Source organism: Trichomonas vaginalis, chromosome VI (genome assembly GCF_026262505.1).
Source record: "Trichomonas vaginalis G3 chromosome VI, whole genome shotgun sequence".
Lineage (NCBI taxonomy): Eukaryota > Parabasalia > Trichomonadida > Trichomonadidae > Trichomonas > Trichomonas vaginalis.
In genome coordinates this window covers 11,453,316-11,468,494 of record NC_067208.1, presented here as the reverse complement: position 1 = coordinate 11,468,494, position 15,179 = coordinate 11,453,316, and the positions used below count along the sequence as shown (strand labels likewise).

General features: G+C 34.1%; 10 protein-coding genes across 10 annotated transcripts, besides 2 other annotated features; 5 read left to right on the top strand and 5 right to left on the bottom strand.

Annotated features, from left to right (window-relative positions):
• Positions 1 to 8,816: part of a mobile genetic element that runs on past the window's edge.
• TVAGG3_0846780 (ATP binding) lies at positions 10 to 2,499 on the bottom strand (the record flags this gene model as incomplete). Its single annotated transcript, XM_051249086.1, has 1 exon — positions 10 to 2,499. The coding sequence occupies one exon, from the start codon at positions 2,497 to 2,499 to the stop codon at positions 10 to 12; it is 2,490 nt and encodes an 829-aa protein (XP_051084561.1).
• Positions 2,604 to 3,518, bottom strand: TVAGG3_0846770 (organellar and viral DNA polymerase type B; the record flags this gene model as incomplete). Its single annotated transcript, XM_051249085.1, has 1 exon — positions 2,604 to 3,518. One exon carries the CDS (start codon positions 3,516 to 3,518, stop codon positions 2,604 to 2,606), a length of 915 nt encoding a protein of 304 aa, XP_051084560.1.
• Positions 3,536 to 4,312, top strand: TVAGG3_0846760 (uncharacterized protein; the record flags this gene model as incomplete). Its single annotated transcript, XM_051249084.1, has 1 exon — positions 3,536 to 4,312. One exon carries the CDS (start codon positions 3,536 to 3,538, stop codon positions 4,310 to 4,312), a length of 777 nt encoding a protein of 258 aa, XP_051084559.1.
• TVAGG3_0846750 (uncharacterized protein) lies at positions 4,575 to 5,189 on the bottom strand (the record flags this gene model as incomplete). The annotated part of the gene is made up of 1 exon (XM_051249083.1): positions 4,575 to 5,189. One exon carries the CDS (start codon positions 5,187 to 5,189, stop codon positions 4,575 to 4,577), a length of 615 nt encoding a protein of 204 aa, XP_051084558.1.
• Positions 5,215 to 5,616, top strand: TVAGG3_0846740 (uncharacterized protein; the record flags this gene model as incomplete). Its single annotated transcript, XM_001307337.1, has 1 exon — positions 5,215 to 5,616. The coding sequence occupies one exon, from the start codon at positions 5,215 to 5,217 to the stop codon at positions 5,614 to 5,616; it is 402 nt and encodes a 133-aa protein (XP_001307338.1).
• Positions 5,613 to 6,467, bottom strand: TVAGG3_0846730 (protein of unknown function, DUF4106 family; the record flags this gene model as incomplete). The annotated part of the gene is made up of 1 exon (XM_051249082.1): positions 5,613 to 6,467. One exon carries the CDS (start codon positions 6,465 to 6,467, stop codon positions 5,613 to 5,615), a length of 855 nt encoding a protein of 284 aa, XP_051084557.1.
• Positions 6,517 to 7,398, top strand: TVAGG3_0846720 (uncharacterized protein; the record flags this gene model as incomplete). Its single annotated transcript, XM_001307338.1, has 1 exon — positions 6,517 to 7,398. One exon carries the CDS (start codon positions 6,517 to 6,519, stop codon positions 7,396 to 7,398), a length of 882 nt encoding a protein of 293 aa, XP_001307339.1.
• Positions 8,817 to 9,111: 295 nt separating the features above from the next.
• Positions 9,112 to 9,176: a mobile genetic element.
• A 22-nt stretch (positions 9,177 to 9,198) lies between these two features.
• Positions 9,199 to 12,141, top strand: TVAGG3_0846690 (hyphally regulated cell wall protein 1 family; the record flags this gene model as incomplete). Its single annotated transcript, XM_001307341.1, has 1 exon — positions 9,199 to 12,141. The coding sequence occupies one exon, from the start codon at positions 9,199 to 9,201 to the stop codon at positions 12,139 to 12,141; it is 2,943 nt and encodes a 980-aa protein (XP_001307342.1).
• A 66-nt stretch (positions 12,142 to 12,207) lies between these two features.
• On the top strand, positions 12,208 to 13,340 carry TVAGG3_0846680 (uncharacterized protein; the record flags this gene model as incomplete). The annotated part of the gene is made up of 1 exon (XM_001307342.1): positions 12,443 to 13,291. The coding sequence occupies one exon, from the start codon at positions 12,443 to 12,445 to the stop codon at positions 13,289 to 13,291; it is 849 nt and encodes a 282-aa protein (XP_001307343.1).
• Positions 13,341 to 13,464: 124 nt separating this feature from the next.
• Positions 13,465 to 14,563, bottom strand: TVAGG3_0846670 (centrosomal protein poc5 family; the record flags this gene model as incomplete). The annotated part of the gene is made up of 1 exon (XM_001307343.2): positions 13,563 to 14,393. The coding sequence occupies one exon, from the start codon at positions 14,391 to 14,393 to the stop codon at positions 13,563 to 13,565; it is 831 nt and encodes a 276-aa protein (XP_001307344.1).
• Between the last annotated feature and the right edge of the window lie 616 nt (positions 14,564 to 15,179).

Sequence of the window (15,179 nt, the reverse complement as noted above, 5' to 3'; positions counted from 1 at the left end):
TTAAAGAGTTTAACCAACTCGTATCCAAGCGTGCATTGTTATATAAGGAGGCATATAATCTTTTCCATTACCTGCTGGGTCTGTAATACCAGCTACAACATGTGTATGATTTCCTGCAGTTCCACAGAAAATACCTGTGCTAACATCTTTGGGGTCATCTGAGATATTATATCTGTTCATTCCCTGTCTATTCGAACCCGCTGCAAGATTTATATAACCTCTTTTTGTTATTGAATGTGAATGGTTTCCTTCCACAGATGTTCTTCCACTGAACCTATGCATATGTGAAGGAAGGTTTTCAATACCTATTTTCTTTGAACCTCCCATCTTCATTGACTGCGTATTAGTGTAGAATGGAAAACTGTCAACTATTTCATACCATCTACCACCAAATAAAGTGTTTGGATTTATTGGATTCATAGACGTATAAACAGCTCCTATAGGATATATTAAATCATATATGCTCATAACTCTATAAACATATTCTAAAGAACTTATGTCATTAAATACCATTTGGAATGTATCTCCCGGATGAAATGTTGCATTTGTTCCACTTTTATAATGTAATGTTAGTTCAATAGAATTATCCAAGAAAAATTCAAAAGTATCTGGTTGAAGACCTCTAACAAATTCAAATGGAGTTGCTGGTTCACCATTTATAATTTCTGTTGTAAATGTCATTGTATCTGGTTTCGAAAATTTCTTTGTTAGTTCTGCATCCACATAAGTTTTGTCTGCTTTCTTATCTAACATTGCTGGTAGTTCATGTGCTTCAAAGTTTCTGGCATGACCTTCAATGTTCCTGCAACTGTTATCTAAATTGTTAAGAGTATCTTTTACGCTTGTACTTGGATTCTCTAAAGGTGCACTTGAACCAAGGTCAAAGTTCAGTATTATGTCATCAGCTCTAACAGTAGTGAAGGATTCATGTGTATGGTTTTTGTCTGCTTTGTTGTCTAAAGAAGTTTGAAGTTCATTTATATCGGAGATATTGTGTTTATGAGATTTCAAAACTTTGTTCATTGCGTCAAGTTCATTTTTGTCCGCTTTACTTTTAATAGCATCTTCAAAAGTTATTTTTGCCTTAACTCTTAACATAAATCTTGGTTCAACTAATACACCGTTAACAAAGAAGTATGAAGCATAAATTTCAGCGTTATAACCAAATGTTTGTGGTGCTATACCTGTGTCATACTGTACAGTACAGTGTATGTCATAACCTTTAGCACAAATGAATTTATATCTTCTTTCATTAACATTTTTCGTCTTCACTTCTTCACTTCGTGTTAAATATCCATGGTAGTCCGTTATAATCTGTTCGTCTGAACTTATATAATGAACATGGTTCTTGTCCGCTTTACTATTTAATGTAGCTTGAAGTTCATTTATATCGGAGATATTGTGTTTATGAGATTTCAAAACTTTGTTCATTGCGTCAAGTTCATTTTTGTCCGCTTTACTATTTAATGTAGCTTGAAGTTCATTTATATCGGAGATGTTGTGTTTATGAGATTTCAAAACTTTGTTCGTTGCTTCGAGTTCAACTTTGTCAGCTTTATTTTTAATAGCATCTTCAAACGTTATTTTTGACTTAACTCTCAAAGTAAATCTTGGTTCAACTAATACATCTTTAACAGAGAAAGTAGAGGCATAAATTTCATCGTTATAACTAAATGCTTCTGGTGTTTTACCCGTGTCATACTGTACAGTACAGCTTATGTCATAACCTTTAGCACGAATGTATTTATATCTTCTTTCATTAACATCTTCCGTCTTCACTTCTTCACTTCGTGTTAAATATCCATGGTAGTCCGTTATAATCTGTTCGTCTGAAGTTATATAATGAACGTGGTTCTTGACTTTATCACTCAGAGCTAAAAGCTCATTTTTGTCTGCTTTTTCGGCTAATTTCTCATTAACATCATTCACTTCTAATTCAACTCTCCCGCCAGAACTCTTATTATCATTAATCTTTTTCATTAATTCGGTAATTACGTCATAAAGACTATATTCTGTTTTCGGTTTTGTAAATAATGAGTCAAAATTTCTTTTCATCATTACATCGCTGACATTAATGATATCACTAATTCCTTTTTCATTTATTCTCTTCATTAATTCTGCAATAATGACGAATATATAATCTGTTAATTTATTCTCTTCATCGAGGGTTATAGAATGTTTTGAAATTGAATCATTAACTCCTCTAAATAAATCAATAACTTCAGGATACACGTTTTTAATGTCTCGAATAACCCGACCAGTATCCTGTTGTTCATGTTCTTCGCCCTCACCGCTACGTGGTTTTATATCTCTAACCATCATCAACGCAGCCATAACCGGAGGGTTTGTTGCTATCTGTTCGAAAATCTGACCGTTATGTATGGTACATCTAAATAATTTCTTTGTGTTTGTTAAAACATTTGAAACAAGTCTTTTAAAACCATCTACAAAATTTCCTGTTTCACCTAATGTTCTTGCAGCATTTACAAGCTCACCCATTCCCGCTTTTGACCCCAAAAACGTCCATATTGCATTTATTTCACTCTGTATAGTTGTCCATTCAGCAAAATTAATACCCGCATTCGCTAAGCTGAAAATGAAATTCAGTGGATCGAACTTAATTCCATCTTTTTTTCAATTTCAACGAACTCACTAACATGAGATTTTAAGTATTCTTTCGTTAAAATTGTTTTCCCCGATGTTATGTCATTAACGAAACTATCACCGTCAAAAGTTAACGAATTCAATTTCGTCGTTGATGCTTTTATTTCATACACCGCTTTATCGATAGTTTTTGGCTCACCTTCTTTAGAAGCATATGAAACATTAATGAATGAATTATATGTATTCATGAATGAATTAAAATCAATGATTTTCATTAATGACGCCTTTAATGATTCATTTACTGTCGAATCCCTTAAAGTAATTAATGAACTGTCATTTATGAAAGGTACACTGCAACCCGTCGAGTTTGGATCAAATGCTGTAGTTGGTGCAGGAATATTAATGATATAAGTCATTAAATCATTAAGTGACGTAAATAATGTTGTTGTTTTTGATTTAATTTCTTTAGCATCTGTTATATACGGTAATTTTATTTCTGTAGTTTCTGAATTAAAGATATTCGCTAAAATGTTTTGTAAACTGTTTTGAACAGCAGTATAAACCGTTGAATTCGGAACCCTTACGATTTCACCATCCTTAATAAAGGGCATTGCACATGGCGTAGTGCTTGGGTCAAATCTTTCGGGATTATAATTCAACATATATTCTAATGCTTCATAAACAGACCTATATACTGTTGTGTCGTTCTTCATGACAACTTCACCATTTACAATGAATGGCATAGTACATGGAGTTAAAATAGGGTCAAACTTTTCATAGTCCTTCCATGTTATATATTTCTCAGTATTTCCATCAGAAATAACAATATATTTGTCAGTAAGTGTGAGAGAGTATTGACCAAAATATAAACGTTTAGCTCTGTCAGCTTCATACGCATATGCAGCAATAGTCATATTTTAATAAGAATAAAATGTTGTTCTATTTGCAAAGTACAGATCCAAACGAATACGGGACAGTAAAGCTACAAACAAACTTAGGTCTACAGAATGAGCCACTTGCATTCAGAATGGTTGACTTTAATACTATTGCTTCATTCGTTATAACTGACGAAACAGATTTCATGGAGCTTGAAATAGATGGAAAGAAGCACGAAATAAGATTTCACAATAATGTAGAATATAAGATGGAAACATTAGCTGGAGTGTTAAATGCTCTCATAAATACTACAATAAACAAGGATAACGGAGAAAACTTAATGAATGTTAAACTTATTGCAGGAGTTTTGAAGTTCAGTTATGTGAAGGAGTTTAAGATAACACGAATGAGTCATAGAGTTCAATTGCTTCTGGGAGCATACCATATGACATTTCCTTTGAAAAGTGTTGACAAAACGATTGAGATGAAATCTGTTCCATACGTATGTTATGGCAATTGTTTGTACATTGAGTCAAAAATAGCTAATGTCACAGGTATTTCAGGAGTTAATAGTAAAGGTTCAGTAGAATATAAATCCTTCTGTTATGAAGTAAATTCAATGTTCATTCCAAACGTTCCTGTCATAGCAACTCATTTAGGTAAATGGGTTCGCATTAGTCCTCATAATTTGAAAGACATGCAATTCAGACTTGTTGACTTTCAAGGAGAGCCTGTAGAACTGAAGGCACCAGTGCGAATGACTGTTGAAGTTGACTTTTTAGAAAATATTAAATGCAACAGCTTACAAGAGAACTCAGAGCTAAAAATATAAAGTATGAATGTTATGTATTAGGTCATGAATTTTGGTTGTTGCTGTTTGATGAAACAAATGAGTTAGTTATGTCAGTCAAGAGAACAGAAAAATATTGTGTTAGTGAAAACTGCACCAAGTCAATAAGATTAGGTTTGCATTATGAAGATGAGTTCGATACTATTGAAGAAGTTTTGGATAGATATTACAAATTGCTAACTTGAAATTTTTTGACTGACGGCGCAAAGCGCCAAGATGGGCTCAAAGAGCCCTCCTGACTGCTTTAATTTACTAAAACATATTTCAAACAAAGCTTATATTCTGTTGAAAGTTTTGTATACTCGTTCGAATATTTATACTTAAACTCAACTCCTGTAGTTCCTGGTGTTTCAATGATGCGGATGTTACCTATTTTCATGAATAGTGGAGTTTGACCACAGCATTCGATTTCAGGGTCGAGATAGTCAATGACACATTGTTTCCCTGTTATTCGTGAGATAACATTTTCAAGGTCCTCCTTTGTTAGAATTATTTGGTTCTTACTTATAAGATTTGTCAAAAGCTTCTTATCGTCTTTGAGTAAAATTGTTTGGTATAACTGAAGAAGGTAATGGTCTACGTTATCTGAAGGATTTGTTTGAACATTTGTGTAAGGGTTGTCGTTGGCTTCTCTTGAAAGAACTTGGTCCAGTGGTGGATACTCTAACTTAACATCTGATGTAGCGTTAGCGTTTGAAGCTGAGTTTAAATTCACCGACTTAAGTTCTGGTTCTTTTTCTTTCAAACACTCCGAACTATAGTTCTTTATGACAATATTGTTTGTCGTTCGTGAGTCAACATTTGATGTTGGTTCAATTGGAACATTAACGGCACCAGCTAAGATGGATTTGCTTCTCATTTCATATAGAATAAAAACCTTTTATATGTATGAAATGAACAATATACTCGACAAGGGTTTGAATGTAAAGCTAACGAATGAAAATATTGTTGAATTCACTGAGACAGGTGCTGTGTATAAAGATGTAGAACTACTGAACAAAAGAGCTAAGGGAAGAAGCAGGAACATGAACAAAGGGTGGAAGCCTATAAAAATTTATGTCAATGATGGCTCAGGAGGTTCAAACATAAAGTATGCAGAAAGTTATAGAGTTTATGCTCTCAAAGGTGAAAAGCCTTCATTTAAGAACAGCTATTCTAACGCATATCCTCAAAAGCTAACGGATGGAGAAGTGGATGATATGAATGACAGCAAAAATATTAACAGAAATGGCGACAGAGATGCATGGAATTTGTTTACCATCAGTCAATTGAAGGTTAAACTTTAAAACAATGTTGGTCGTTCCCATGGAATATTTTTGACTTTAATGGTATTAGTCATGATATGAATCTCAAGGTATGAACGAGGAGAGATGAGAGACTTATATGCTTCCCAAATTTCTTCAAAAGGTAATGTTATACCTGACTGTTTCCAAATGAGTTCAATATCATAACGTGAGAAACCTTGAAAGATAACGAAGTCAGTTATGAGACGTTTTATGTTTAAAGCAAGAAAACGCCATGTTTGCATAAGTATTGCTACAGTTAAATGGTAATGTCTGACTTTAGTAATGATGTTAGCTAATGGTGAGTCTGGTTTTGACACTAAACCTTTTCCGGCGAAGTCGTCACAAACGAGCAGAGTGTTTGAAGGATACTTTTTGAAGGGGTATTTTGAAAGTTTTGACAGAATGTAGTTTGTAAGTCGTTTCATATCGTAAACTCCTGAGTATTGACGTAAGTGGTGTTTGTCAATAATTCTTTCCATCTCCTCAGAAGTCTTTTGCATTCCTGACTGTATGAACTCTACGATGGCATAATATTTTCTCTTACGTCGAATGTAACGTTGAAGAAATTCAATGAGTTCACTGTCTGGAACTTTAATGACAGAGGCTTGAACTTTTGACATAAATGTCTTCGCTGTTGAATCCATTGAATCTGAAGTTGCTGATATAATGATTTGGTCATAGTAAGAGTCGTTTCCTAAACGCTCTGTTATGAGTATATGACGAATTAAATTAAATGTCTTACCTGAACCCATCTTTCCACAATAGAAATAAACACCATTTGAACAGAATTCATAGTCCTTACTGAAAGGAAGAATGAGAGAACTGTTGAGCTTTTCACTGCTTTCATTCATGTCTTCATCTACATCATGTATTAAATGCTTCATTTTATCTCCATTAAAAATGCAAGTCAGAAATATTCAGAACATAGCACCGAGTCTAACTGACAAGAGTATAAAGATATACTATGAACATGTTATGATGAAACCAACCAAAATTCAAGAAAGTCAGCATACTTATGAATATCCAAGACACTGGGTAGAGTATGTAGGAGGTGAGAAAGCTATTGAAATCAGACAGGTTCGAAGTATTCCAGCAGGAAGAACAATATTATTGAAGAACTTTAATGTTTTGAGATATAATGATGAAACAAAGAAGCAAGATAGTTTCCCTGTTGCTGTGTATGTGAACCTAGACACAGGAGATGACATGAAAGTTTTTAACACAAAGCTTCAAACGGTAGTGAGAGAACAACTGACTGCGGAAGGACATCCATTACCTTCAGAAGTTACCATAGCATATAATTTTGAAACAAACTCAATAGATTTTAAAGTCATCTCTGCAAAGAAGTCAGGTTTTACATTTAATGAAGCAGATGTATATTCGAATGAAAACTTCAAAGCTATTGCATGGTTAGATAATGACGATTGCTTTAAGAAAATCTTTAAATTCAGTGACTCAAAGATGTCAATAGATGACCTTCGTGGAATGTTACCATCGACGTTTACAGTAGAAGGTTCAGCAGGATTGCTTACAAGATTGTCAATTGGTGGTATTTGGTCTCGTGAGAACATTGTTATAAAATCCAGTATAAGTGAATTTGCTGAAGAATCTATATTATGTCTTTCAAACTATATGTATTCGCCGCCAAAGCATTATAGTATAACAAACTTTGTCAGTAAGTTTAACATAAGACTTGTCGAACCTTCTTCAATGAAAGATGTTGTGCTACCTAAAGATAGAAAGGATGGACTCATTATTGAGATGATTTTAATAGCATATTAAATGAGCTTGTTCTTGAAGGTCATTCATGATGAAATAACTGTTGTAGAAGATGTTAGCAATTGTTCAGACATTTTGAAGCGTATAGATGATATAAGAAATAAGTTAGATAGACCGCAAAGCGGTGAGGGCGAAGCCCGTGAGAACGCTTATGTTTCATTGACTTTCTCCAGTAACGAGAACTTTTATGAGATAATATTGAAGAGAGATGATTTTAATATGGGGTAAATGGTAGCTTGGGCAGCTTTAGGCGCAATGGGAACAAAAGCATTAGCATTTGGAGCAAAAGCACTTGGAGCTTATGACGCAGTAAATAAAATGAGTGGAGGAAGAGTTTCGAAGACATTAGATGCAAATAAAGGAAAGATTGGAGGTTGGGTTGCAAAGAAGTTAAGATTAAATAAAATAGGGCTCATAAATAAAGCATCCAATTTGGTTGCGACTGAGTCAGAAAATGCTTTAGGAAAGGATGATGAGTTTGCAAAACATGCAAAAGACTTTAATGACCAGATGAAAGGTGAAACAATGCATTTAAATAGATTCGATGGAACTAAAGAAAATGTTTCTTCTCCACCAGCGGTTTATCCATACGGACCTTATGGAATGTATGGAAACCCTTACGAAAGACCATTTGACCCATTGACTGGTGGAAGTAACTGGTATCATTACGGCCGAAGAAGAAAGACAGTCAAGTTGGAGACAGACGTGAAGAAAGCAACTAAAAAGAAACCAAGGAAGAGAGTTATAAAGCAATGAATTCAACAGGGTGAAAAAACAGGTGAGATCTCACCACTTCACCTAAATCTATTTTTGTGCTATGTTTTCATACGTGTGAGGGTGGTGATATCATTAATTTTTAAGTTTATTTTTAAGTTTATTTTTATATAAATGACGAAAACTATTGAGATAACAAACTACAACGGTCATGAGTTCAAGAATTTGTTCTTCGTTCCTCGTGAAAATACATTCTATCAGATACGAGGGAGAAAGGGTAAAGTTAGTTTGATCGTTTATGACTACAAGCATAATGGAAAGTTTATACAAGCATATGATACAAACGATAAGCGTGTTTCATTAGCTTTGTCAAAACTTACAGGTATAAACTATGACAGTGATTTTGACCTATATGAAGAAGAAAGTGAGTCAGAAGATTATGAGCTGTTATATGAAGCACAGCAATGGGAGGAGTTGCAATACTTTTGTAAGTGAGAACGTTTATTTTTTTACATTAGTGAGGTGAAGTGGTTTGTGAAAACGTTAGTGAGGTGAAGTCGTTAGTGGCTTTGTAAATATTTAAGGTTAAGTTGGTGTTGTCGTTTGTGTTGTAAAATATACGTTAACGGTTTCGTAAAGTGTCAAATTCACATATAATGGGTAAGGAGGCGCGCAGTGCCTCCGTACCCATGATATGTATACTAACTGGGAATGCCGGCAAAATGGATTGTGGATGGAGTCTCTCAAGATTTTCTTCCAGGTTCACTTATGGCCAATGAGATGCCAGAGCTCCAAGGAATCGAAGAAGATGAATGAGAAAAAGAAGGAGAGGAAGTTGAAGAAGAAGAAAATAAGGCGAATCCGGTTGAAATAGAAGAAGATAGTAATGAAGAAGAAGAATACGAAGTAAATTATGAAGAAGAATATCAAGAAGATTATGAAGACCCTTATGAAGAAGATTATGATGATTCATTTTAATATTACGAATAAAATGTCACTTTTTCTATTTTTGACACGTAAAGTTGTCACTTTTCTGTCAACCGTTTTTATCGTTTTCGTATATAACAATTCATAAAGAGCACATTCAGAATGAAGCGTCACAAGAGTATTATCATTGAGAACACCTACAATGGCGGAATCAAGCCTGGTGATGTTGTTCGAATTAAAGGTATGGCAGTGGACTTCGATAATGGAACAACTCTTAAGATCAACTATAAATACCAAGCCAACTTATTTTCCAGAGAACTTAATGAAGATCAAGAGATCGGCGAATTTGTTGTTTCAGACAACATGACTACACCTCCATTTGAGTTTTCAATTTCAGTGCCAGAGCGTGTTACAAGTCAGACATTTAATGTTTGGGCAACCCAAGGCTCAGAAATTGTTGCCCAATTTGATAATGGATACAATGTCTTGAATATGCGTCCTGAATTAATTGTTCTTCGCGCTATAAATGATCAATACCCAGAAGATGGTTTCATTGACATTGATTTTTTGATCAGTGATGACACTAAAGCAAGAATTTTATATAGATTTGATGATCAAAATGATAAATATTTGACAGACTTCTATGAATGTAATCACTCACGAAAATATGTTAATTTTACACAGATCAGCCTTAATGCAAGCAAGTTATCGGTTGGAAAACATACTTTATATCTTTTTGCAAAAGATGAACTTGGGTCAGAATCATTATTGAATCAATATAGCTTCTCAATTGCTCAAGATCATGCACCCATCATGGAGATTCTAGAGACTACCAAGCTTGATAACTATACATCATATGACCTCATCACACTGCATGGAAGGGTCAAAGATGAATCTGTTGGAAAGAAGATTGTAGTTAAGTATCAGCTCAATGGCGAAGGCTACAAGGAAATTTACAGCACAATTTCCACAAGTGACTGGCAATACTTCAATTATTCCTTCACGGCACCTAAATCAGATGGACTTTACATAGCTACATTCCAAGCTGAAAATTACAAATTTTATGGTTCAACGATATATCAGCAAGAACTTCAAACAACAACAAAAGTTCAAACTAGATATCTTCCAGCACTCCAACCAATCAACACAGACAGTCGTACCGGTACTGGAATTGGAATTTCTCCTATTAAATACGTTCCATCTGACTACACATTGGAGAAATTCATTGAAAAACAGTTCTTATACACAAATCAAAGGTATAATATTGTGTTCTGGGTAAGAGAAGGAACAACATTCTACATTGATATCTCAACAATTCCTTCTGGCGTCGGATTAGTTGACTATATCAGAAATTTGGTTCCGGACTTCAATGGAGGAAATGTTACTTTTACGCTTTTGGATGATAACAATAGCACAGTTGCCAAGTTCATTCAACCTATTGTCTACAATCAAGCACCAACATTCAAACTTTTGAATGAATTTCCGAAAAAAGTCTACGGACACGCGTTCATAAGTTTGGATATCAACATCTTTGATGACACTAAAGCTAAGATGATTTTCAAGATCGATGATGGTGAATACATGAATCTGAGTAGATATTACGCACTTTATAATAATTCGCAGTACATGCACTCACAGATTGAGATCAAACCGAACACTCTTTCACTGACAGGCCATAATATTATATTAGCAGCTATTGATGAATACGGCGTTATGTCGAATGTGAGTGAATATAGTTTCCTCTACTACAATATGAACACTCCAACCATTGAAGAGATCACAATTACATTTCCAACTGTCAATGGCACAGGTAGTATTAGTGGCGGTAATAATGGAGGATCTGATACTGGAAGTTCAGGTAGTTCCGGATCAGGTAGTGGCTCAGATTCAGGATCTGGATCTGGCTCAGGAAGTGGAAGTGGTTCAGGTTCCGGATCAGGAAGTGGAAGTGGTTCAGGATCTGGCTCAGAAAGTGGCTCAGATTCAGGATCTGGCTCAGGAAGTGGCTCAGATTCAGGATCTGGCTCAGGAAATGGTTCGGATTCAGGATCTGGATCTGGCTCAGGAAGTGGCTCAGATTCAGGATCTGGCTCAGGAAATGGTTCGGATTCAGGATCTGGATCTGGCTCAGGAAGTGGAAGTGGTTCAGGAACTGGATCAGGAAGCGGAGGTTCAAATGATCAAGAAATTCCGACAATTGCACCGGGTTCCAATATCACAATAAATGGTCATTTTAATGATCAAGATTATGATGAAAATACCACAGTATCTGTGAAGAAGAATTCTGATCCATTTGTTGATGTTCATGAATGTCCAGTCAGTGAGCGTCCAGAGTGTTTCTCATTCGATTTCAATTTCTCAGTTGGCGACAAATGTGGTGAAAATGTCATTATTGTTCAAATCCGTGATAATCGAGGTGCTACTTCAAGAGAATTTACATTCCGATATAATATTGACTGCGGCGATGATGGCAATGAAAATGAAAATGGTAGTGGATCAGGAAATGGAAGTGGTAGCATTCCAAGGATATCTCCCATTCGTTCACCTGTGCCTCCATATCCTATTCCAACAATGTTACCATCAGATTATACAGGAAGATACACAACAACATATATCAATACATATTTACCGACTGAGACATTTGACGAAAATGGCTACTCATATATTATCTACTACATGACAACAACCGAGTACAATATCACATTAATTGATACACCAAACGAGAGTGTAGCTATTGGTTTCTTGCAGACACCATTTGGAAAATATGCTTTATGGCCAATCATTGCAATCGTTACTATAGGAATCACTGCTGGTGTTATCATTTTGATAATTCATCTAAAGAAGAAGCAAGAAAAGTCAGAGAGCGAAACAGAAAACATTGAAATGGAAGCAGAAACTGTTCAAATTTTCACCACTACTAATGGTGAGAGCACAAATGATAATCCTCTCTTCACTGTCACGAAGGAAGAAGACGACTTATTCAAAGCAGACTTTGAAGACAGTGAAGACAAATTTGTCAATGATGAAAATATTACGCAACGTGATAATAATGATATCGGAGATAATGAAGATGATGATGAAGTTGTTGAACTAGAGATCTTATGAATTTAAATGAATAAATTTTTCCTTTTAATTCTATAAATAAAATCAAATTTCTACTTCGACATATGCCCAGTTATGCTTGCGTTATCACTATCATATTTATGCGAGACAAAATCTTCTTTTCTTTTGTTTTGGTTAAATTCCTGTCAATTCATGACAATAAATAATTAAATTCTTTAATAGAAATGTATATACAAATAGCAAGAACAAAGCCTTCAGACCTAAAACATAGATTGATAATCCAAAAGGAATGAGGCGGAGTCTATCCGAGAACTGATATAATTTATAAAAAGTGACAAAATAAATGTTTTGGTTTTTATTCTCGAATTCAGTGTCTCAACAGTATTCATTTTCAGATAACATTCTTACTTCTGTTACACTCAAAAATGGTGATACTATTTTGATAAATGCTACAGATAAAAACGCTTTTCTTCATATTTCACCACATTTTTTCTTCGGCGAATTAACTATAACAGCATCTTCAGACGTAGATAACACAACCATTAAAGCTCAAGCAAGTCAAAGACTCCAATTTAAATATTCTACTATTGAAATTGTTTATTCTTCTTCTCCAGCACTTTGCAAGGTCGATATTTTCTTAACAAATATACAAACTTGCAACGAGAAAACGATACATGTTCGTGGAGCTAAAAGTACAACAATATCTGCAGATCATCTCGTTGTCGATTATAATTTATGCTATTGGTTTGATTTTCTTACAAATTCATCATACTCATTCGATATCGATCACTCCAATTCCACATTCCCTACGGTATTTTATAAGAATTCTCAAGATAATTTTGTTCAAGAAAAATATGACGAATTATCTGTTTCCACCCTACCAAATATGTTCATTTTAAGGCTTCCTGCAGGAAAATACAACATTTCTCAGATGTCATTCTCAATTAGTCGTTCATTTGGCGATTGGACCGACCAAAGCTCTACATTTGATTGCTGGCCACAAGACCACTGCGGATCTGTTAAGAATCTATTTTATTTGACTGAAAGCAGGGGTGTTTCATGGCTAATTTGGACAACTTTGATTTTAGGCCTTTCTATTCCAGCAATTATCATTTTATTCTGCATGTTCTCTAAGCCTGCAGAAGTAATATTGACTGGAGCATCAGCACAGCCTTTAGTTACTGCAAAATAACTTTTGGATTTTCATACTGTTTTGTAAACTTCTATTTATACTGTTTATTGACATTTTTCACTTCTGTTTTAATAAATTTTACATTTGAAATGTATTTTTCATAATTATTAAAAATTGAAATAAAATCATTGCAAAAATACATATTTTTCTTGCATGATATCTTAATATTTTATGTCTAATTTGCATTTGTTTCTTCATTCAACCTTTAAAAGACATAATTTAATATAAATATTAAAATTTTACTTGACATATAAAAAAAAATTCAAACTTTTCAGTTATGATGAATTACAGAAATACGAGGAGCAGGCTCTACAACAAAGTCTTCGTTATCAGAATCGGAATCAGAATCCTTAGGAAGTTCCATCTTTTTCTTCTTCTTAAGAGGCTGTGCTGCTATTGAAGAAACAAGACCATCTGTGGCAGGAACTTCTCCAAATACATCCACAGCTTCCAAGTTAAGATTGACAACACCTCTCATGAAAGCTCTTCTGAGTTTCTGTTGCATTTCGCCATTTTGTCTTTCATGCTCTGCAAGGAGCTGTCTTACAGCTATGAGTTCAGATTGTAGGGCAGTGATTCTTTGTGTAGCTTCTGTTTCTTGTGCTTTCATTTCGCGCGAATTTTCTCTGCGTAACTCTCTCTTCTTGCGATTGAAACGGACTTTATTCATCCTTCTAACCCATCTCTTGAATAAAATTCTTTTCATTGGTTCTTGTAAATAGATTCTGAACATTGTATCTTCGTAAATTCTGCGTGAAGTAGCAATATCTCTCCAAGCATGTAATAATTTAGACTTTGCATTTGAAACTTGTTCTTTCATTTTCATAAAGCTTATATGATCTACCATCTTTTCGAAAATTATACTTAACTTGTCGGCTTCTTGGTCTATTCCTTCTGCGCGCTTTGACATAGTTTCATTCGCAATTTTCTGCTCATCGATTTTTCTTTGTAAATTATTGATAATTGGGGTATAATAATTTTTATGAGTTTGAAGTAAACGTTTTTGTATTGCTGTTAATAGTGCAATAAGTTCATCATCAACTTGTTGATGATGAGCATCAACTATTTTATAAGCTGATTCAATATCAAAAGCAACAGACATAATTTACAAGTTGAAAATTTCAAAAGTAAACGTACAATTTTTAAAATTCGTATCTTTATCATATTTAGTACCATATACATCTTACAAGATTAAAAATTAATAAATTTTACTTCCAAGTTAGTTTATATATGAATGCATATTTCGGGGTAATATTATTGAGTGATACTAAGCACATACCGTAGGCATTAAATTAATCCTTGGTAAAAGTAGCATAAATAACAATGATAGTATCATTCAATCATTGTAAAAATTGGAGGTGTTATAAGAGCAAAAAATGCTCAAAAACGATTATTTTATATTCAATCTGTATGGTATAATGATGTCTGTTTGACAAGAACTTTAAATCTGTTGTATAAGGATTTCGGAAATTTGAATTTAAAGCACATTGTAGCCGAGCACGAAATTTTCTGATTCAAAAACATATATTCTATTTTAAATTAACACTACTCACAATCTTAGCTGAGTTCAAGATGAGAAAAAGAAAAAGAAAATCATAAAACGATAATAAAATCATTTTTTAATTTGAATTAAAACCATGCATAATTTTCCCAATCTTTGAATTCTTTTTCTTCCCTTAGACTTAGGAGTGTAGTTGATATAAGAGAAGTTTCTTGATATTATTGAAGACATTTTGTGAAAATTGTCTATTGCCCAAATACTGATAGAATGATTGTTTCTTACTGTCATATTTAATGGAAACTGGGCTTTATAATTAAATTCATATTCAATTTGAGACTGAAATGGGACATCCTCTGCTTCTTTATCTTCATATCCATCAAACTGATA